Genomic DNA, 25,360 nt, shown 5'->3' with positions numbered 1-25,360 from the left:
TTGAAATTCGGTTGAAACGTTCCACAATAGAAGCTTTTAATGAGCTATATGTAGAATAATGATTTATTTGATAGTTACTCATTAGTTTTTTAAAAATTTTGTTAATTTTCTTTTCCATCATCGGTCTGAAGATTTTTTGGATATCGCTTGGCTTCTTTCTTCCATAGCTTTAGTGGTACCATCAGAAGTTTTATTTTTTATTGGTATAGCCCAAGCATATTTTGAGAAAATATCTATCACAGTCAAGAGGAATTTATATCCCCTATTTTCCTTTCCATAAGCTCCCATTTTGACTAAATCAGCTTGCCATAAGTCGTCATAACCCTTTATAATAACTCTACGTCTTTGAAAATTTCTTCTTGCAGGTTTATGCAATTCTTCAACAAAAGGTCTCTTACTCATATTTCTGATTAATAATCAAAACAATCTTTTCCCTAAATATTTTTTTAAGAATCGAGGTTCCCGAGGCACTCAATTCAATCAAGAACCTCATCTTTACTCATCTCAAACATAAATAATTAAAACAATATTTTTTTTTTTATTTTATACTCTTATTTTATTTTTTTTTTTCAATTCTTTCATACAATTGCATTAGCTTTACAATTCTAATCATAATATTTTCAACTTATGCACGGACAAGTTTCAGGTAAAGAATCGGGAACGTCTGCAGAATATGGACATATTAAATAATGAAATCCATAGTATTTTGTCTCTAACTGAGTAGAGTTTTTGAATTGCAGTAAAAATTTAAAATGTTCCTTCAATTCAATATAATGTTCCTCCAATAAAATGTCTTCATATTTATTTAAAAAAATTTTTAATTTATATCCAATTTGTGGTATATCCATTTTGAAGCCGCTGTTGTTGAACGTATACTGATTGATTTTACTTGTGCACCTTTTTAATTTCATTAATTTTTCTAGTAAAATATGTTTCCGTGTTTCTTAGATCGTTTCGTTGATTATTAATAACATCTTTTATTTTTGTATTATGTTCTTGATTTATTTTATTTTCAAGAGTTTTATTTTCTGATTCGACAAATCCATAAACTCTTGCTATTTCATTTCTTAGTTGTTGTAATTCATAATCTCTCTGAGTAATAATAACTCTATTGAGAGCTTCATTTAAAGTCGCTAGTTCATCATCTACATATTTTTTTGTAGCAGTGTCATTCTTATTTATTGGAGGTCTTAGGTTTATCAATTGTTTATTTTGAATATCATAATACCCATCAGAATTTAGTTGTAGTCCAATTGTTTGAAAATTTGTAGGTTGGTTAATAGCATATGGATGATTTCGGCTATGACCGAATTTATCTATAGTCATTATGCTAATAATGACATAATTCAAAAATTATTCAATTACATTAGCTTCCCTTAGTTCTTCTATTATGGAATTAATTTCATTATTTTGATTATTATTATCTGCTATTTATGAAGAAATCAGAAGTCTCAATCTATTAACCAGCTCATTAGGATCATCCCAATAGGTATATTGAGCCGGTTGCTTTGAATACATCATAGATGATATCTGAGGGTTTATAGTAAATTTTCCTTTAGTTAAAGATTCTCCTATTTTTTTCCCTCTTGTATTATATTCATGAATGTAGAGTTTTTTTTTATAATATTTTGATATTTAAATCCCTTATTACCCTTAATTTGGTCTAATGAATTATAATTTCTGCGATGGGCGTTGGTTTTTTCCAATATTTTTTGATATTGCTTCAAATCATTTTCGGTATAGTTTTCCGGTTTCAGTTTCAATATTAGGTCATATAAACCTTCAGTTCCCTTAAAGATCTGCTCATCAATTATTATGTGATTGTTTTCTCCATCTATGCTAAATTTTGCGTTACCTAATTTCCTGGTTCCAAAATTATGATCAAAATAAGGGCCATAGCTTTTATCAAGTTGTGATTTTTTTGTAGGTGGTCGGTTAGTAAGCGACAGGGTAGGTGCTGACCGTTTGTTCCTACGGAACATTCCAGCATTGCAACTGTGACAGCTACTATCAAGTACTCATTATAACTCCAAGAGGTGACCACCGGGCAACTGATAAGATTTCAGGCTAAATAATGAGTGCGAAAGTAGCGTCTGTCCTACAATAGGCGGCTACGAACAGCGTCTGTTCCATAAAATGGCGGCTGAACTACAAAGAAGGAAAACTACCGAAAACCCTTCAGAAGGCAACGGGAAACCACTGAAGTATAATCATCCCTAGAAAAATCACTATGGAAGCACACGAAAATACACGGCCCTCAGTCTCCGGCAAAAAGAGGGTGCTAAAAATCCCCTTAGGTAAAACAAAACAACATCTCAAAATAGGTACTTGGAATGTTCGTAGTCTTTTCGAACCTGGAAAATTTGCCAACACAATCCACGAAATGAAACGACTACAGGCGGACATACTCGGTATTAGTGAAACTTTCTGGCCGAACTCTGGTCAATGTAGAACTGATGGAGCGACAATGTTTTATTCAGGTAATGACACTACACAACATAGAAAGGGCGTTGGAATAATTGTGTCGGAAAGGTTTGTCGATTCAGTGTCAGACTTCATACCTTACTCTGACAGGATAATGCTTTTAAAATTTAACACGACCCCAATAAATTTAAATGTTATCCAAGTTTACGCCCCTATAGCCGATGCCGGTGACGAAGAAATCGAAAGTTTTTATGAAGAAATAACAAATCTACTTAAAAATACAAAACCACACGAGCTGAATGTTATAATGGGTGATTTCAACTCTAAAGTTGGCAAAGGAAAAACTGATGAAGTTGTAGGTTCATATGGTCTTGGAACTCGAAATGAAAGAGGTAATCGACTGGTACAATTTTGCCAAGAAGAAAAGTACATAATTACCAATACTTGGTTCTGCCTACCACCTAGAAGACTATATACCTGGATTTCTCCGAAAGACACCAAGGAACACATTGTCAGGAATCAAATTGACTTTGTGCTTTTAAATAAAAGATTCAGCACATCAGTAAAGAAAGTCAGTACTTACTCAGGCGCGGACGTCCCATCAGATCATAATCTGCTTATTGCTAAAATAAAAATCAAACTGGCGGCAATTCGTAGAACACAAATACCGTAGAATTGATCTGGATAAACTGAAAAATAATGATATATATGTTAACACCAGAATAGAAATAAACAACCAACTTCATTCTCTTAACCTTCATGAAAATAGCATAACATCTTTATGGCAAAAAACAACAGATGTTCTAAAAACTGTGGCAAAAAATAAATTAGGAACAAAAAAATATAAAGCAAAACAAAAATGGATGACAGATGAAATATTGGATCTTATGAATGAACGAAGAAAACATCGCAACATTAATCGGGTTGAGTACAACCGTCTTCAAAAATTGATTCGATCCAAAATTAGACAAGCAAAAATTAACTGGCTCGATCAAGAATGTTCCGAGATTGAAGGTCTGCAGCATCGCCACGATGATTTTAATGTACATAAAAAAATCAAGGAAGCTTCCGGTGTTTACCGGAAAACATATCCATCTGTTTTGGTAAACAGCCAGAATGAAATTGTTACAGACCAGGAAGAAAAACAAGAGATCTGGAAAGAGTACATAAACCAGCTTTTCTCGGATACTACAAGATCCGACTTCATTCAGGAATCATCAAGACAATTAACAGGTCCTGCCATCACAAAGGATGAAATCATAAAGTCTATTGAATCATTAAAAAACAACAAAGCGATTGGGCCGGATGAATTAGCAATTGAAATAATTAAGTTAATTGATGATAATAACATAAATATTCTGGAGAAAAAATTTAATAATATTTATGACAGTGGAGTTTATCCTGAAAGCTGGTTAGTATCAACTTTTATTGCTCTTCCAAAAAAGAACAACGCTAAGAGATGCAATGAGTACAGACTCATAAGCTTAATGAGTCACGCTTTAAAGATTTTTTTAAAAATTTTGCATAATAGATTGTACAAAAAAATCCGAATCAGCAATGGGAGGCACACAATTCGGGTTCAAAGAAGGAATGGGAACACGTGAAGCTCTTTTTAGTATGCAAGCTTTGGTGCAAAATTGCAAAGATGTGGAAAAAGATGTATTTATGTGCTTCATAGATTATGAAAAAGCTTTCGATCGAGTAAAACACGACATATTGATAAATATTTTAAGAAATATGTGCCTCGACGATAAGGACATACAGTGCATCAGAAATCTATACTGGAATCAAACTGCAGAGATTAAAATAGGACACCTCAAAACATCTAACCTGCAAATCAACAGAGGTGTTCGGCAGGGTTGTATTTTGTCACCATTATTATTCAACCTGTACTCTGAAAACATTTTCCAACAAGAAATTGGTTCAATAGATAAAGAAATTAAAGTAAATGGGATCTACATCAACAACATACGATATGCGGATGACACAACTCTGATAGCTGATAATTTTGGTGATTTGCAATATTTAGTTGACAGAGTCAATGATTACAGCAGTCGTTTCGGTCTTAATATGAATGTCAAAAAGACAAAGTTCATGATAGTCAGCAGGCGTAACAACCCAAGCATCAATTGTGATATAACAATAAATGATGTACCTATCGAGCGAGTTAACAATTATAAGTATTTGGGCTGTCACCTTGATGAAACTTGGACTTCAGATAAAGAAGTAAGATGTAGAATTGAAATGGCAAGAAGTTCCTTTATGAAGTATAAAAATGTACTCTGTAACCGAGAAATAAACATTAAGCTAAGACTACGGTATCTAAAATGTTATGTATGGTCTGTACTTTTATATGGAGTAGAATCATGGACGCTGAAGGTGATGGCTTTAAATAAGTTAGAAGCGTTTGAGATGTGGTGCTATCGAAAAATTTTGAAAATTTCTTATACGGATAGGGTCACAAATCTCGAAGTTCTGAGAAGATTAAATACGGATAGGCAAATGCTTCTAACAATTAAACGCAGAAAAATAAGTTATTTTGGTCACATAATAAGAGGTCCTAAATATGAGCTACTCCAATTAATTATTGAAGGAAAAATTGAAGGCAAAAGAAACATTGGAAGGAAACAAATGTCATGGCTCAGAAATATTCGAAACTGGACAGGTATAAGAACAATAGGAGAATTAGTCCACTATGCCAGATGCAGAGAGGAGTATGCCAACATTATTGCAAGTCTAAGATAACGTGTGAAAGAAGAAAGAAAAAAAAAAAAAGTGATCACTTAACATCCAGCAGTGGATTAGCAGCACAAGAAGAAGATTTCTTGTAATTATGTAGAGGTGACAATGATGATTCTAATTTATCACTTTTCGAATTTGTAAATGTGATTGTGTTAGGAGTTGATGTTAAAAAACTTTCAAACTCGGATTTTTCCTTCTTTGATGTTTTTATTTTATTTTTGACGAATGACGTCATATTAAATTTATCAGTACTGTATTCTTCCTGTTTTATTTCCGGTTTTATAAATGCTGAGGGAGATTGATATTTCACAACATTTCTTAAGTCTTCAATAGGCTTGACAATTAGTTTGAATGTATTTTCCAAAATTTCGTCATTCATGATTTGACCGCTTTTTAATAATTTGTATTTTCTTTTTATGTCTTTTCTAACTTTAATTAAATCCTTCAATACTTTTTCATTCATGATTATTCAATGAAATCGCTATTATTGATAGATAATAACTAGAAATCCATAGTCGTCTTTCCAGCAGCATGAGCATAATTTTTTAAATTGATCAAAAGACATGTCTGTATTAACATGATCATTATAGATATGTTTTAAATTTAAATCGTCTTGTTTGAATGCAATTATAAAATTTGCGTTATCAGTTATTAAATGCTTAGGTATCCGAGTATAAGATTGACATAAATAAAAACTATCAACATCTTGATGATGTCCCATGCCAAAATAATTCCTTATGGTATCTTGCTTGTCACAAGCAACATCATCAAATATAAATATTGAATTAGGTTGAGATTCAGCAGAGTCAATTACATCTGAGTTATTTGAAAATTCGTTATATCCCATACCCTTAATAGGATTCATTATCTTTTTCAAGTATTCATATTTCGGTTGATGCAGCGATTTAGAATATATATATGTATTTTGAAATTTAAGTCCATTTGGATCTAATAACATACTCAAGATTACGTTAGTTTTTCCGCAATTGGACGGGCCCACAATTAAACCCCTGATTCTAACTGGAAATATGGCTTCATGTTTCCTTTTCTTTTTGCTACCTGATTTTTTGTCAAAATTTTTTACTTTTATTGTGTCATGCACTTTGATAAACTTCATAACTAGCTCGTGGTGATAAGGGTATTAATCAGTTATACGAGGCTTGTATAGAGCATGATATTGCTTATTCTAGAAGTAACACTACTGCTGATCGTCATATTGCTGATAATATATTAGCAGAAAAAGCCTGGCAGAGAGTTAAAGCAAAAGATTCAAATTTTGGTGAACGAGCTAACGCCTGGCTGGTAACAAACGCAATGAAGGCAAAAGTTAAAACTGGAATGAGTTGTAGAAATGGGATAAAAAAGAAGAAACAACCTTTAAGAAAATTAATCCATGAAGCTAAAGTTGCTATTAAAGGATATAAACCTGAAAAAGAAAAAGGTGCAATAAAAATTGGTCTTAAAGCAGCTAAAAATATTGGTAAAAATAAGAAATCGATAAAAATTCTACGTATAATTCCAGTTCCTAAAACCGGTGGTATTCTAATATTAATTCCGATATTTGCGGATCTTTCAGCTGTTGGAGCTCTTACAGGAGGTGCTGCTGGTATAGCTTAAGCTGTCAACGACGCTAAAAATGCAAAGAAGATGTTAAATGAAAGTGAACGTCAAAATAAGACTGTGGAAGCTATTGCTAAATTAAAAATGGGTTTGGATTATATTTAGCTCCAAAAAACCACTAAATATGCTACCCAAAAGAGAACTGACAAATATTGATATAAACGATTTTGGTCGAAAGTATTTACAAAATTTCCGCGGCGTTTTTATGAGAGATAATCTCCCTAAAACTAAACCATGGAAACGTGAATGTTATATTATAAATGTAGATGATTCCACAGGCCGGGGCACACATTGGGTAGCATATAATAAGAATTTAAATAATATTTAATATTTTGATAGTTTTGGAAACTTACAACCACCAATTGAATTTGTTAAATATTTCAGTGATAAAATTTCATATAATTATAAGAAGTACCAAAAATTTGATACATACAATTGTGGACATTTAATTTACGCTTTTTATCTAATAAAAAATTTTGTGAGTAAAATTAATTTGTTGTTGTTATTATTTTTGTATTTATTGCCACAAAATTTCAAGTTCAAGAAAAAACATGATAAGAAATTAAAAGCAAAAGTAGGTCAAGTTTTTTTCACATGCTGAGAACCGCAAAATTGAGATATCAGGTTCAAGGTTATTTTTTCCGCTTTGAATTTTAGAATTTCGTATGAATATTAATCAACCTGTTAAATTAATTATAATAGTTAAGGTAATATAAAAGATGATGCGCGAATGGATTAGTTTCAGTAATTCATAACCTATCATGTCTTTAACATTAACTTTAAATGGTAACAGTTCCATCCTAACAGCAAAATATTTCCCACCTATAGATTTACAAGGAGACTATGTTTGTGCTTTAGTCGATTTCCAGACATATAATTCAATACCGAATATTGATAATGATAACAATAATTCATTATCGGTAGTAAAACTATCAATATTCCGATTAGTTCCTATGAAGTTGAAGAGTTTCATGAAGAAATAGAAGAGTTTCTTAAAAGAGAGTTGCAAATTAATGACACTAAAGCAGATAAGCAAAAACTTCATTTAAAACCAAATTAATACATTGAAATGTGAAATTTTTTCTACAGAAGAGATTGATTTTCTGCAAAAAGGTGTAATTGGGAATTTATTAGGATTTAGTCAGAGGAAACTTCAAGCAAATAAATGGCATATATCAGATTTACCTGTTGATATCAATAAAATTAACATTATACGCATTGAATGTAGTATTATACAAGGGACATACATATATTAACGATAAAGAAGCACATATTCTATACGAATTTTCAGTTGCAGTACCATCCGGGTATAAAATAATCGAAGTCCCGCGAAACCTTATCTATTTACCTGTAGCTGTCAGCAAAATCAACACAATAGTTATAAAATTAATTGATCTGAACGGTAATTTGATTAATGATCAAGGTGAAACTATAACAGCAAGATTACATTTTAAAAAACAAGAAAATACATAAACATGACTATTATAACTTTATTTATGCATTAAACAAGGTTTATCCATTCAATAATCAACCTAACTTAAAAGAAAGAGGTTTGAAGAGAGCAGGTAAACCGAGTTTGACAATTGCAAGTGCGCATTGGTATACATATTCACCATTTTTGAATTCATTTAATAAAAGCGATATTATACGCAAATATTATACACACAAATACAAAATCAAAATTTAAACATTTTACCTTCTACCAGTTTACTTTATATTGATGGTATTATCTGAAAAGCCAATGGCAGTGAGACAACTAAAACAAAGCTTATAAAGAATGCTATTGCATTTTTATTCGATGGCATACGGTATGAATTAACCGGGAAAGAAATTGACAACAATAGAAATGTGGGTATAACATTATGTTTAAAAAATAGTATTTCGTTGAACAAAAATGAGAGTCAAGCATTTGTTAATGATAGCTGGTAACATGAACATTCAATTTAACCACAGGCTTTTAGGATTTGCGGAGGATTACAAAAATATTGTATCAAATGCAAAACAAGAACTAATTTTAACACATCAAAATCTGATGATAATTCCTTACTTTGCTCTGATGGTAATGAAAAGACGAAAATTCAACTGAGCAAAGTGCGATGGAGAGTGCAGCACATCAATTTAACCAATATATTGAAATTGAACTTGTATAGCAAAACAACAGATGTTCTAAAAACTGTGGCAAAAAATAAATTAGGAACAAAAAATATAAAGCAAAACAAAAATGGATGACAGATGAAATATTGGATCTTATGAATGAACGAAGAAAACATCGCAACATTAATCGGGTTGAGTACAACCGTCTTCAAAAATTGATTCGATCCAAAATTAGACAAGCAAAAATTAACTGGCTCGATCAAGAATGTTCCGAGATTGAAGGTCTGCAGCATCGCCACGATGATTTTAATGTACATAAAAAAATCAAGGAAGCTTCCGGTGTTTACCGGAAAACACAAACATCTGTTTTGGTAAACAGCCAGAATGAAATTGTTACAGACCAGGAAGAAAAACAAGAGATCTGGAAAGAGTACATAAACCAGCTTTTCTCGGATACTACAAGATCCGACTTCATTCAGGAATCATCAAGACAATTAACAGGTCCTGCCATCACAAAGGATGAAATCATAAAGTCTATTGAATCATTAAAAAACAACAAAGCGATTGGGCCGGATGAATTAGCAATTGAAATAATTAAGTTAATTGATGATAATAACATAAATATTCTGGAGAAAAAATTTAATAATATTTATGACAGTGGAGTTTATCCTGAAAGCTGGTTAGTATCAACTTTTATTGCTCTTCCAAAAAAGAACAACGCTAAGAGATGCAATGAGTACAGACTCATAAGCTTAATGAGTCACGCTTTAAAGATTTTTTTAAAAATTTTGCATAATAGATTGTACAAAAAAATCCGAATCAGCAATGGGAGGCACACAATTCGGGTTCAAAGAAGGAATGGGAACACGTGAAGCTCTTTTTAGTATACAAGCTTTGGTGCAAAATTGCAAAGATGTGGAAAAAGATGTATTTATGTGCTTCATAGATTATGAAAAAGCTTTCGATCGAGTAAAACACGACATATTGATAAATATTTTAAGAAATATGTGCCTCGACGATAAGAACATACAGTGCATCAGAAATCTATACTGGAATCAAACTGCAGAGATTAAAATAGGACACCTCAAAACATCTAACCTGCAAATCAACAGAGGTGTTCGGCAGGGTTGTATTTTGTCACCATTATTATTCAACCTGTACTCTGAAAACATTTTCCAACAAGCAATTGGTTCAATAGATAAAGAAATTAAAGTAAATGGGATCTACATCAACAACATACGATATGCGGATGACACAACTCTGATAGCTGATAATTTTGGTGATTTGCAATATTTAGTTGACAGAGTCAATGATTACAGCAGTCGTTTCGGTCTTAATATGAATGTCAAAAAGACAAAGTTCATGATAGTCAGCAGGCGTAACAACCCAAGCATCAATTGTGATATAACAATAAATGATGTACCTATCGAGCGAGTTAACAATTATAAGTATTTGGGCTGTCACCTTGATGAAACTTGGACTTCAGATAAAGAAGTAAGATGTAGAATTGAAATGGCAAGAAGTTCCTTTATGAAGTATAAAAATGTACTCTGTAACCGAGAAATAAACATTAAGCTAAGACTACGGTATCTAAAATGTTATGTATGGTCTGTACTTTTATATGGAGTAGAATCATGGACGCTGAAGGTGATGGCTTTAAATAAGTTAGAAGCGTTTGAGATGTGGTGCTATCGAAAAATTTTGAAAATTTCTTATACGGATAGGGTCACAAATCTCGAAGTTCTGAGAAGATTAAATACGGATAGGCAAATGCTTCTAACAATTAAACGCAGAAAAATAAGTTATTTTGGTCACATAATAAGAGGTCCTAAATATGAGCTACTTCAATTAATTATTGAAGGAAAAATTGAAGGCAAAAGAAACATTGGAAGGAAACAAATGTCATGGCTCAGAAATATTCGAAACTGGACAGGTATAAGAACAATAGGAGAATTAGTCCACTATGCCAGATGCAGAGAGGAGTATGCCAACATTATTGCAAGTCTAAGATAACGTGTGAAAGAAGAAAGAAAAAAAAAAAAAGTGATCACTTAACATCCAGCAGTGGATTAGCAGCACAAGAAGAAGATTTCTTGTAATTATGTAGAGGTGACAATGATGATTCTAATTTATCACTTTTCGAATTTGTAAATGTGATTGTGTTAGGAGTTGATGTTAAAAAACTTTCAAACTCGGATTTTTCCTTCTTTGATGTTTTTATTTTATTTTTGACGAATGACGTCATATTAAATTTATCAGTACTGTATTCTTCCTGTTTTATTTCCGGTTTTATAAATGCTGAGGGAGATTGATATTTCACAACATTTCTTAAGTCTTCAATAGGCTTGACAATTAGTTTGAATGTATTTTCCAAAATTTCGTCATTCATGATTTGACCGCTTTTTAATAATTTGTATTTTCTTTTTATGTCTTTTCTAACTTTAATTAAATCCTTCAATACTTTTTCATTCATGATTATTCAATGAAATCGCTATTATTGATCTGATATTGAACTGGTATTGAATTGCAGCCGATCTGATCTGGTCTGTTGCAGTTGTTGATCTGATCTATTGCGGTTGTTGATCTGATCTGTTACGGTTGTTAATCTAATCTGTTACTGATATATTATTCTATAACTTGATAAATTCATCAAATTTTCTTCTATAGCGGCCAGCATTCGAAACACTATCCTTATCTATAACTAGAAATCCATAGTCGTCTTTCCAGCAGCATGAGCATAATTTTTTAAATTGATCAAAAGACATGTCTGTATTAACATGATCATTATAGATATGTTTTAAATTTAAATCGTCTTGTTTGAATGCAATTATAAAATTTGCGTTATCAGTTATTAAATGCTTAGGTATCCGAGTATAAGATTGACATAAATAAAAACTATCAACATCTTGATGATGTCCCATGCCAAAATAATTCCTTATGGTATCTTGCTTGTCACAAGCAACATCATCAAATATAAATATTGAATTAGGTTGAGATTCAGCAGAGTCAATTACATCTGAGTTATTTGAAAATTCGTTATATCCCATACCCTTAATAGGATTCATTATCTTTTTCAAGTATTCATATTTCGGTTGATGCAGCGATTTAGAATATATATATGTATTTTGAAATTTAAGTCCATTTGGATCTAATAACATACTCAAGATTACGTTAGTTTTTCCGCAATTGGACGGGCCCACAATTAAACCCCTGATTCTAACTGGAAATATGGCTTCATGTTTCCTTTTCTTTTTGCTACCTGATTTTTTGTCAAAATTTTTTACTTTTATTGTGTCATGCACTTTGATAAACTTCATAACTAGCTCGTGGTGATAAGGGTATTAATCAGTTATACGAGGCTTGTATAGAGCATGATATTGCTTATTCTAGAAGTAACACTACTGCTGATCGTCATATTGCTGATAATATATTAGCAGAAAAAGCCTGGCAGAGAGTTAAAGCAAAAGATTCAAATTTTGGTGAACGAGCTAACGCCTGGCTGGTAACAAACGCAATGAAGGCAAAAGTTAAAACTGGAATGAGTTGTAGAAATGGGATAAAAAAGAAGAAACAACCTTTAAGAAAATTAATCCATGAAGCTAAAGTTGCTATTAAAGGATATAAACCTGAAAAAGAAAAAGGTGCAATAAAAATTGGTCTTAAAGCAGCTAAAAATATTGGTAAAAATAAGAAATCGATAAAAATTCTACGTATAATTCCAGTTCCTAAAACCGGTGGTATTCTAATATTAATTCCGATATTTGCGGATCTTTCAGCTGTTGGAGCTCTTACAGGAGGTGCTGCTGGTATAGCTTAAGCTGTCAACGACGCTAAAAATGCAAAGAAGATGTTAAATGAAAGTGAACGTCAAAATAAGACTGTGGATTGCTAAATTAAAAATGGGTTTGGATTATATTTAGCTCCAAAAAACCACTAAATATGCTACCCAAAAGAGAACTGACAAATATTGATATAAACGATTTTGGTCGAAAGTATTTACAAAATTTCCGCGGCGTTTTTATGAGAGATAATCTCCCTAAAACTAAACCATGGAAACGTGAATGTTATATTATAAATGTAGATGATTCCACAGGCCGGGGCACACATTGGGTAGCATATAATAAGAATTTAAATAATATTTAATATTTTGATAGTTTTGGAAACTTACAACCACCAATTGAATTTGTTAAATATTTCAGTGATAAAATTTCATATAATTATAAGAAGTACCAAAAATTTGATACATACAATTGTGGACATTTAATTTACGCTTTTTATCTAATAAAAAATTTTGTGAGTAAAATTAATTTGTTGTTGTTATTATTTTTGTATTTATTGCCACAAAATTTCAAGTTCAAGAAAAAACATGATAAGAAATTAAAAGCAAAAGTAGGTCAAGTTTTTTTCACATGCTGAGAACCGCAAAATTGAGATATCAGGTTCAAGGTTATTTTTTCCGCTTTGAATTTTAGAATTTCGTATGAATATTAATCAACCTGTTAAATTAATTATAATAGTTGAGGTAATATAAAAGATGATGCGCGAATGGATTAGTTTCAGTAATTCATAACCTATCATGTCTTTAACATTAACTTTAAATGGTAACAGTTCCATCCTAACAGCAGAATATTTCCCACCTATAGATTTACAAGGAGACTATGTTTGTGCTTTAGTCGATTTCCAGACATATAATTCAATACCGAATATTGATAATGATAACAATAATTCATTATCGGTAGTAAAACTATCAATATTCCGATTGGTTCCTATGAAGTTGAAGAGTTTCATGAAGAAATAGAAGAGTTTCTTAAAAGAGAGTTGCAAATTAATGACACTAAAGCAGATAAGCAAAAACTTCATTTAAAACCAAATTAGTACATTGAAATGTGAAATTTTTTCTACAGAAGAGATTGATTTTCTGCAAAAAGGTGTAATTGGGAATTTATTAGGATTTAGTCAGAGGAAACTTCAAGCAAATAAATGGCATATATCAGATTTACCTGTTGATATCAATAAAATTAACATTATACGCATTGAATGTAGTATTATACAAGGGACATACATATATTAACGATAAAGAAGCACATATTCTATACGAATTTTCAGTTGCAGTACCATCCGGGTATAAAATAATCGAAGTCCCGCGAAACCTTATCTATTTACCCGTAGCTGTCAGCAAAATCAACACAATAGTTATAAAATTAATTGATCTGAACGGTAATTTGATTAATGATCAAGGTGAAACTATAACAGCAAGATTACATTTTAAAAAACAAGAAAATACATAAACATGACTATTATAACTTTATTTATGCATTAAACAAGGTTTATCCATTCAATAATCAACCTAACTTAAAAGAAAGAGGTTTGAAGAGAGCAGGTAAACCGAGTTTGACAATTGCAAGTGCGCATTGGTATACATATTCACCATTTTTGAATTCATTTAATAAAAGCGATATTATACGCAAATATTATACACACAAATACAAAATCAAAATTTAAACATTTTACCTTCTACCAGTTTACTTTATATTGATGGTATTATCTGAAAAGCCAATGGCAGTGAGACAACTAAAACAAAGCTTATAAAGAATGCTATTGCATTTTTATTCGATGGCATACGGTATGAATTAAACGGGAAAGAAATTGACAACAATAGAAATGTGGGTATAACATTATGTTTAAAAAATAGTATTTCGTTGAACAAAAATGAGAGTCAAGCATTTGTTAATGATAGCTGGTAACATGAACATTCAATTTAACCACAGGCTTTTAGGATTTGCGGAGGATTACAAAAATATTGTATCAAATGCAAAACAAGAACTAATTTTAACACATCAAAATCTGATGATAATTCCTTACTTTGCTCTGATGGTAATGAAAAGACGAAAATTCAACTGAGCAAAGTGCGATGGAGAGTGCAGCACATCAATTTAACCGATATATTGAAATTGAACTTGTATAGCAATATTACAAACCCAAAAATAGTACTTGCTTTCAGAAATTGGGAATTGTATGAATATCCATCGTTACCACAAAATGTTAATCATCATATTTGGAACGTGAAAACAACAACTCAATTGGAAAAGCCAGGATACATTATTTTTGCTCTGCAAACAGATAAACTTGACCAAGTAACGAAGGATCCATCAAAATTTGATCATTGTAATATAACTGATCTAAAAGTTTACCATAATTCAGAATGCTGTCCGTATGAAGACATGAATTCATTATTTGAAAGAAATCGTTACGGTAATGCTTATGATGTGTATATAAGGTTTCCAAGTAGTTATTACAATTATCCTATATCTGAAGCCTTATTAACATTACAGGAATTTAAAGAAAAAGCTATGATTTTGATAATAGACACTCGTTATCAAAATGAAAATCTGAAAATGGGGCCGGTTGATGTTCGAATTGAAATGAAAAGTTCAGCTTCAATGCCCGATAAAACAACAGCTTACTGTCTTATGCTGCACGACAGATTAGTAGAATTCACGCCTTTAACCGGTGAAGTTAATAAAATCGTTTAATGAAGGAAAAAATTTGAAGGAGCTGCTTTTATGATAATATTGCATTGTACATGCTTTTCATTTCACAAAATTTATAACTAGCATAAAAAAGGAAAAAATGTATTATGTCATCATCGATATACAGGGTTTTAGGGATAACAACAATAAATTTATATTCAAAGAAATTGCAGTTCTTCCATCAAATGATGAAATTCAGCACTTCATTGTAAAACCACCATATGGGCATCATATACTTACATCTAGGACTAAATATACAAATAACTGGTTAAAAAAACATCATCATGGATTCTGCTGGTCTGATGGCAAAACATATTTCTATGATATCATCAATTTTTTAAAAATTTATATAAACAGTGATACAATTATATATGTAAAAGGTTCTGAAAAAAAGATTTGGATTAAAAAAATTTTAAATCGTCGAAAAGTCATTGATTTAAATGAGCATGACTCAATAAGCTTGCAATTATTGAAAGGTTGTGAAATCCGATGTTTTTTAATCATGTATGTACATAGGTATTTGCGCTGTTAAAAACGCGTACAATCTAAAAATAAAAATGCTAAGTTAAGCATTATTACACACTATTTAAGATGCCTCATTATGGGTGATATATTCAGTTATATTCTATAATTTGACAAGGAGAAATTAACGGTATTAAATTTAATAAGATGGATTCAAAAAAAGCATCCAGTGGATATGAAAAATTGGTTAATACATCTACTGAATTCACGAAAAAATGGAAGGAAGAAGTTAAACAGGAGCATCAAAAGCAGAAATTCATCGATCAGTATAAAAAAAATAAGCATTAATATTTAAATTAATCATAATTTATAACTGTAATAAAATGCTAAATAAATATGATGCTATAAGTAAATTAAATTTTTTTATTTTTTCTTATTTGTTATCTTTGCTTTAGTTTCAACATTTTGGGTGAGTAGTTTAAGTAAGAGATTTTTTTCTTCAAGAGAGGTTGTCCGACTTGGAGCTTAACAGAATATATAATATTACTTCAGCAAAAAGGATATCGACCAAATATGGAATAATCGTAATGTGCCAGGTGAACGGCTCATTCAACATTTTTTACCGAGTCGCTTCTCCAAAATGTCGGCAAATCTAGTAAGAGGTTTAAATATGGGGCTTTATAGCTTCATACAATAATTGCAGGTATGCTAGGAAAAACAGTGGACTTGGAGTTCCAGCGAGGTGGTAACGGTGATGTAGCTCAGCTCATTGAAGTTGAATCGAATGATGAAGAGGAGGAAAACGATGGATAAATAATTTTTACTTATTGTATATTCTTATATTTTAATTTTATCTAATAAATAATAAAAAATAAACAAAACGAAAATTTTTATTTTTGTAAAAGCTTCTAGATAACCTTGTATGCTCATATATAGATATATATATATATATATATATATATATAACCTCTCTGTTCTTTCATATGTTTCAAAACTATATAAAAACTTAATTCAATTCTTTAAAAAATTTTAAAATAGATTGAGCTCTATAAATTAATAATAAATTAAGTGATAAAATGAATACAACTTGCCATATTTGTGTTAAAGTGTTTAGTTGGTCTAAAAGCCTTAAAAGACATTTAAAATTACATCAAAATAAAGAGAAAATCGGGTGTAATATTTGCAGGAAAGGCTTTAGCCGTGCTGATGCTTTACAACGGCATAAAAAGATTCACTATTATTCTAATAAAAAACGAAAGATTAACCACCAAGCAGAAAATATTTTACCCAAAAAAATCAAAAAATTTACCATGAAATATTGTGATGTTTGTGAAAGTGAAATTCTTGAAAACTCATGGTATCACCATATTAGGACAATTAGTCATAAATTAAAGGCTGTACAGCTGTTGATGATCATTGTTATTTAAAATGCATTAAAACAACATTCCGAGGTAGAATAGTATGATATATTCGTGAAAATGAAAATGAGGATATTTTGCTATCTCAAGATTTTCCCGAAAATGTGAAATCAGAATTAAATTTAAAATTAGATGAAGCTCGAGATCAGCATATATCAATTAAATTCAACTTAGAATTATTTGCAAAGTTCATCAAACCAAAAAATTCTGATGAGAGTGTTGATAGTGAAGAAAGTATTAAGTCATTTAATACTAAAAGGGTTGTTACTCGTATTGATCGTAGTACTGAAATCAATAACGTGTTTGAAGATATGATCAGCGTTATAAAAACTCAGGCTGAAGAATTTCAGGAAAAAGATAGCGGATGGTCTCTGGCCTAGATTTGCTTCGTTGAAATGAATATTGCAAAATATACATCAATCAATGGTTTTTATTGAGTTACCTTCAACAATCAAAGCTAAAAAAGCGTGTATTAACATTAAAAATAATGATGATTATTGCTTTAAATGGTTTCTAATATGTCTTAATAATTGTAATAAAACCTCGAGTTATAATATCGAAAGCATACAAAATGATACCATTAGTCTAACAACTAGTAAAATTGATATTTTGGATTTCACTGGCGTTGATCATCCTCTTAAAGTCAAAAATATAAGTAAAATAGAAGAACTCAACCAATCGATAAGTATTAATGTTTATGGATTACAGCAAATAGGTATCCAAACTCAAATAATAGGACCGTATTATCATACAAAGAAGGAAAAACAAAATCATGTTAATTTACTTCTTCTAGAAAAGAATGATAAAAGTCATTTCGTCTGGATAAAAAATTTATCTTGATTAATACGTGCTCAAACAACCTGTCACAAAGAATCAATACATCTGTGCACACATTGTTTACAACATTTCCGAAATGAGCAAAAATTGATCAGTCATAAACCAATATGTTCGGAAAACGTTGTGAGACTCCCAGCGGTAGATGATAATATTCTACAATTTAAAGACTATAGTAACAGTTTACAAGTTCCTTTTACTATATATGCTGATTCGGAGTGCATGCTTAGACGAATTGCTGCCTGTCAAAATAATCCTGCTACATCATCAACAACAGATGCCAGAGTTCACGTACCTATTGCATTTTCTTATTATATTAAATGCTCGTTTGATTCTTCATTAGACAATTCATTTTTTCGTATTCAAAGGTAAATGTTTTCATAATATTGTTTTAAATATATGCATACACTAGAAATTTTCTTATTTTCGGTTTTCTTCTTCTATTCAGGAAATGATTGCGCTGATCAATTTATTCTTTCTTTAATTGACGAATGCATCAAGCTGTATACTAAATTTTTAAACAAAACCATGGAAATGAAAAAGTTAACAGAGAAATAAATTGAGGATTTTGAAAACAGCACTAAATGCTTTATTTGTGAAAAACTTTTTGAATCAGGGGAAATTAAAGTAAAGGATCATTGTCATCTAACTGGGTTATATCGAGGATCTGCCCATCAAAAGTGTAATTTAAATTATAATATAAAACATTTCTTTCCAGTATTCTTCCACAATTTTTCGCATTTATTTTTTAAGTCACTCAATGAAATTCCTGGAGCAATAGAAGTTATACCGGTAAATAAAGAGCTGTATATATCATTAACTAAAACTATAGAAATAGGCTACGGAAATTCATTCAAAATAAGATTTTTAGACTCTTTTAGATTTTTACCTAGCTGATGATTTCGTTAATATGAAAAAATTCTTTCCTGACGATATAAAATGTTCTCTACTTAAGAGAAAGGGAGTCTTCCCTTATGACTATATAGATTGCTTAAAAAAACTTAAAGAAAACCAGCTGCCTACTCAGGAAAATTTCCACAACAATTTAATCAATACACTGTGTTCTGAAAGCGATTATGACCATGCGGTTAAGGTATGGGAAAGCTTTAATTGCGAAACGTTATGGAAATATTTAGAGCTTTACCTTAAAACAGATGTTCTGCTTCTCGCAGACGTTTTCGAAAATTTTAGGAAATGCTGTCATAAAATTTATAATTTAGATGCCTCCCATTTTTTCACAGCACCTGGGCTGTCATGGAAAGATGCTAAAATATACAGGTATAAAATTAGAATTGCTAACCGATATTCAAATGTACAAATTTTTCCAGGAGGGAATTCGCGGAGGTATCAGTCAATGCTCTTTGAGATATAGTAAAGCCTCCAACAAATATAATGATCCTAATTGTGACATCAGTAAACAGTCATATATTGTTTATTATGACGCCAACAACCTATATTGTTGGGCAATGTCCAAATATCTGCCATAAGGCGGTTTTGAATGGGTCCATAGATTGCTCATCCATATCTGAAAACTCTAATGTTGGATATATTTTTGAGGTAGATCTTGAATATCCAGAACGTTTACATGACGAACATAATGATCTACCTTTTTGCTGTGAAAGAAAAAAGTCTCCGTCACCATCATCATCGTCGTCTGGTAAAATCGAGAAGCTAATATTAGATTTAAATAGCAAAAAGAATTATATTATTCATTATATGAACCTGAAACAATGTCTTGAGCATGGTCTTATTCTCACAAAATTTCATAGAGTTCTAAAATTCGATCAGTCTCATTGGATGCAGAAATACATCAATTTAAATACACATCACTGAACATTAGCTAGGAGTAAATTTGAAAAAGATTTTTTTAAATTAATGAATTGCGCAGCATTTGGTAAAACGATGGAGAACGTGGACAAAAGAAAAGATGTTAAAATTGTTAATTCGTGGGAGAATAAGGGTAAACATCTGGGAGCTCGTGCTATGATAGCGAAACCTAATTTTCCTAGTATATCTATTTTTAGCAACGATTTGTGTGCTGTACAATTGAATAAACTTCATACTTTTTATAACAAACCAATATACTTAGAATTTACTTTTCTTGAACTTTCTAAATTACATATGTGCAACTTCCATTACAATTATATGAAGATTTTTACAAAGATATTCTACCAGAAATGCAGCAATCCGATCCATCAAAATTCTCATTTGACACATCGGACTATAAACTAGATAACCCTTATGGCTTCCCTTTAGTTAATAAAAAGGTTTTAGGTTTATTTAAAGATGAGATAAATGGGCAAATAATAAATGAATTTGTCAGACTAAAATCAAAAATGTATTTTTTGGAGAGTTCTAATGAATCTATTAAAAAATCTAAAGGAGTTAAAAAATATGTAGTCAAGTCTTTAACTAAGGATGATTTTAAGAATTCATTATTTAATAATCAAACTAAATATTGCTCTATGAATACATTTAGATCTAAATTGCCTATATTGTATACTCAGATATTAAATAAAATTGCATTAAGTTTAAATGATGACAAAAGATATGTAACAACAAATAATATCAACACTTATGCTTGGGGTCATTATAAAATACCACAATAAAGTAAAAAAAAAAATGCAAAGCATATTCGCTTGTTTTTATAAAATATTAAAATCAGCCGAAGTATATAATAAATTTGAAAAATTTATTAAAATTTAAAAAACTAGGGGCCCCTGTGGTTTGCTTATAAGCAGCATTATCTGTTGTAAAAACAGGATTGTGGCAATCAATTTTAAAATAAGTTTAGAAAAATTTGTACATATTATGGCATACATATGCAGGTATATACTTGTATATGCATAAATATCATATTGGTTTGAAGATTAATGATAAATAAAAGTAATGGAAATATTTTTAATTTAATAAATTTTAAGATGTAATATGTGTCACTGTTAATTACATAGATATGATTAAAATTCAATTTAAGAATTAGTTAACAATTAAGAACGAAAAATTTCCTTATAAACAACGTTATCTGTTAAAATATTTTCATCATCGATTTTTCCCTGACGAACCGTATCTTTGACTTGAATTTTTAAAGAATTGGAGTCTATGGCTCTTGAACATGCTGTGTATGATTGCCCATGCAAAAAGCACCGCTAGGGGAGATAGGGGCCAACCTTTTCAAAAGTTTGCCCTTGGGACTTATTTATAGTCATGGCATATGCAAGACGGATGGGGAACTGATGCCGAACAAAATTAAAAGGAAAGGAAATAGAACCTTTCACGCTAAACTTTAAAACCAAAGTGAATGTGAACTAATAAAAAATCAATGCCTCTTTTCTTTATACAGACCTGGCTTGGCTACTTCCTCAATTGAAATTTCGCAAGCACACGAAGAATAATTGGCTTAGTACGTAACGTAACGTTATTCGTGTTCTTATATCTCTCACAATTTTTAGTTTTATTTTTTTTAATTCCATTCCATGCTAAATACAACAACAAAAAATTATTTTACTCTTACTTAACTCATTTAAAATATTTCGCTTCCTTTTGCTTTTTATTTTTGTTTATGGTAGTAAAGCAAAAAAACAAAAAATATCAAGGTATAAAGAAAAAATGGTAGTATATTCAGAGTTTCAATTTTTGTATTTTCTGCGCATCTACGTCATCTGCATGGTAGAAATTTTTTTAGGTTATGTACAATTACATTGTTTAATAGGAAAATATGAGTTTCTCATAAAAGACCTATTTTGTTTTTGAAAAAATAAAAGATGAAGCTATTTTAGTTTTTTTGAAATTTTAATTCTTATTCAATGTCAATTATATTAAACATATTTTTTAACTTTTAAATTATAATTTTTTAGTATTTTTTATTTAAAACTTTTGAAAATAAACTAACATTATGTTAAAATTTTATTTACTTTTCTTTTTCGACTGTTTGCTGATATTTCAGAATTATCTATTCGTATTTTAAAAAATATTTTGCAGCGGAAAAATTTCTTTTTTATATTTGAATCTAATTCTACATCATTTGCCAGCGTCAATAGATTATTTAGATAATTAAGGTTGACCCTTGATATCAAAATAATCAAATTCTAAATCATTCAATTCTTCAATTGTATCATTTACAGTAAATGATACAGTCTGTTAGTCTGTTAAATCTGAAAGCATCCTATTTGCTAAGAGATTTTCACAATCATCGATTTCAATTTCTTCGTTGTTACTATTCGGAATTGAATACCCTTCATCAACATTCATTTTAAAAGCTGCTTCCCGATCTTCTTCTACATTTGCAGATTGAGATATGATTGATTCATTTCGGCCCAGCAAATAGTTTCTAAGACGATACTTAAATTGTAATGCGCAAATTTTCTGCGGGACTGCGTCATCCTTCAATTTTTTACTATTTTTTGGCGAATAATTCAGCAGTTCATGCTGTAAATTTCGCCGATAATGTTCTTGTACAAAATGTTTACTACATATGTACGAGCTTTGGATATTAAATTTATCTTCCCTTCCACATTTTTGTATCCATATTTTTGCGATTTCCTTATTTTTTGGAAATCGAAAAAATTTCGTTTCCTTGAACGATGAATCATTCATATTTCTTTTTAATTTCTTATCGCTGTTGCTATTGCAATTAAAAACCGCGCAAATAACCATTATTAATTGTATTTTTTAAATTATTAATTTTACTCTAACTATACGCCCGTCACTTTTCTATGAAAAATATTTTTGTTTACAGTTTTTGCCATGCACGTGACGTAACACATTTAAAAAGAGATAGCAACAAACATGCGCAATATATTACCATGTTTTTCTTTATACCATGAAAAATATTACTACTCTTTTTTTATTCTCTTTCGCTTTTCGCTTTTCGCTTTTCATTTTTACCGACCGTATTGTGTAAACAATAGGTAGGTTATGTGATGGCAACAAATTTTGCATATCGAGTTTTCGGTGGGAACGTACTTTTCCATAGTAGGGAAGTGTAAATAAACTATTTTTAGCAACCTGTCGGTCTGTCGGTCTGTCGGTCTGTCGGTCTGTGTGTGCACGCGTGTATCTCAAGTTCGGCTGAACCGATTTTGATGAAATTTTATATGTAAGTTTATTTCCACCATGGCACGGATCTATCAACTTTTGGTATATATCGGGCCTCGGGAACTGCACTTTTTAGCGGGCCTGTTTTACATTTTTGAGCATATTGAAGAACATATTTAACCGATTTACTTGAAATTTCATATATAAGTTTTGCTCTACCGGCGATGAAACCTCCTAACTTTTGGAAGAAATCAGGCGTCAGCAACTGGACGTTTACTACGGGCCAAATATACATTTTTGTGTATATAAAGAGAAATAATCAACCGATTTCATTGAAATTTAATATTTGAATTCCTTGTATTAAAACAATGAACATGTAAATTTTTTGGAAAGATCAGGGTTCGAAAACTGATCTGCGAGCCGATTTTACATTTTTCACCATATCTACGGAACGAATTGATGGAGTTTCTTGAAATTTGTTATTTGAGTTCTGGTTGTTACCGAAACTAACTGGCGAGCATTTCAGGGAATTCGGGTAGCACAAAGCGAAACTCTACTAAGAGCCAAATTTACATTTTTCTAAGTATGTTAACTATAAGCTTACTAATGTCCTAAAAATTGGAAAGAAGTATTTAGCAGACATTTTTATAATATTCTGCAACACTTTCATTTAACTAGACAATACACAATGCGGTCGGTTATGTGCTGACCACATCAGATTTTTTGTTTTTGCTTTACAGTGTGTATAATCAATTGAGTAATGTTTCTACCCACTATTCTCTTTTGCTGTTTTCATTTTTTTGTTTTTGTTATTTATTAGATTATATGTATAACTGTTCATAAACTGGAAAAATCTTGTAAAATATAATATAGATAATTAAAAGACTATTTTATGAATTTAAAAACAGAAAAAAAACGCATTTTTATCTTCACTTTAATACTTTTTCAGATTTTCCACTTTCATACTGTCTGCTATATATTTTCCATACTTTCGAACTATATATACTTAACAAACTTAACCAAATAGCTGACTAATTAACAATCTTTTGATATAAAAGGAATTCCCTAACGTAATTTTATATATTTGATATAATAATATAAAATAGCCACACTTCTAACATACGTATGTATATGTTTTTAAGCACACTTCTCCAACAACCTTATCAGTAATTTTTATACCCTGCACTTCGTGAAGGGTATATTAACTTTGGTATGGAGTTTGTAACTACTTGAAGGAGTCATCTGCGGTATGGACATATATATATATATTCTTGCTCAGCGTAAAATTCTGAGTCGATTTAGACATGTCCGTCTGTCCGACCGTCCGTCCGTCAGTCCGTCCGTCCGCACGATAACTCAAAAACGAATAATGCAATCAACACCAAACTTTCACAAGTTTTTTCTTTTGTGCCAAGGACGAGCCCTATTGTTATTGGACTAATTCGGACAACGGGTTCGGGTAGCTGCCATACAACTCAAAGAGTTTATTTTAAATATTTCAAAAACTAATAAAGGTATAAATATAAAATTTTGTATACATGTGTCCAATTATATTCTACACATGCTCTGAGAATTATAATGGAATAGCTGCACCGGTTCGGGTGGCTGCCATACAACTTCAACAGTAAATTTTTCATATTCGGCAAAATAATAAAGTCAGATTCATGAAATTTGGCAGTCATGTGTCCAATTATAGGTCAGATATATTTCTGAAGTTTTAGAGGAATCGCTTGACAGGTTCGGGTACCTGCCATACAACTCCAGAAGCTAATTTTAAATATTTGGAAAAATAATAAAGTCAGATTGATGAAACTTGGCAATCATGTGTCCAATTATAGGTCCGACATATTTCTAAAGTTTTGGTGCGATTGCTTGACAGGTTCGAATAGCTCCCATGCAAGTCTAAAAGCTTATTCTTAATATTTGGAAAAATAATAAAGTCAGATTCATGAAACTTGGCAGTCATGTGTCCAAGTATAGGTCAAATATATTTCTGAAGTTTTGGTGGAATTGCTTGACAGGTTCGAGTAGCTCCCACAGAAGTTTTAAAGCTTATTTTAAATATTTGGAAAAATAATAAAGGCAAATTCATGAGACTTGTTGATAGAAATAGTATACAAATTAACTTAAACTCTATGTAAGTTAAAACCTAAATTTTAATGAGAAAAAATTATATCATATTTACATATTAAAAACTAAAAA

The 25,360-nt window shown here is 30.8% G+C and overlaps 2 protein-coding genes across 2 annotated transcripts; one reads left to right on the top strand and one right to left on the bottom strand.

Moving 5' to 3' along the window:
• The first annotated feature begins 16,948 nt into the window (after nt 1-16,948).
• On the top strand, nt 16,949-17,670 carry LOC129611555 (serendipity locus protein beta-like). The gene is made up of 2 exons (XM_055524753.1): nt 16,949-17,269; nt 17,362-17,670. The coding sequence occupies exons 1-2, from the start codon at nt 16,949-16,951 to the stop codon at nt 17,668-17,670; spliced, it is 630 nt and encodes a 209-aa protein (XP_055380728.1).
• Nucleotides 17,671-22,261: 4,591 nt separating this feature from the next.
• Nucleotides 22,262-22,777, bottom strand: LOC129611554 (uncharacterized). Its single transcript, XM_055524752.1, has one exon. It carries the CDS (start codon nt 22,775-22,777, stop codon nt 22,262-22,264), a length of 516 nt encoding a protein of 171 aa, XP_055380727.1.
• Between the last annotated feature and the right edge of the window lie 2,583 nt (nt 22,778-25,360).

Source organism: Condylostylus longicornis, unplaced genomic scaffold, assembly GCF_029603195.1.
Source record: "Condylostylus longicornis isolate FDR11 unplaced genomic scaffold, ASM2960319v2 ptg000052l, whole genome shotgun sequence".
NCBI classification, from domain to species: domain Eukaryota; kingdom Metazoa; phylum Arthropoda; class Insecta; order Diptera; family Dolichopodidae; genus Condylostylus; species Condylostylus longicornis.
Note: the sequence above shows the minus strand (reverse complement) of the source record. Positions and strands in the feature narration are given on the sequence as shown.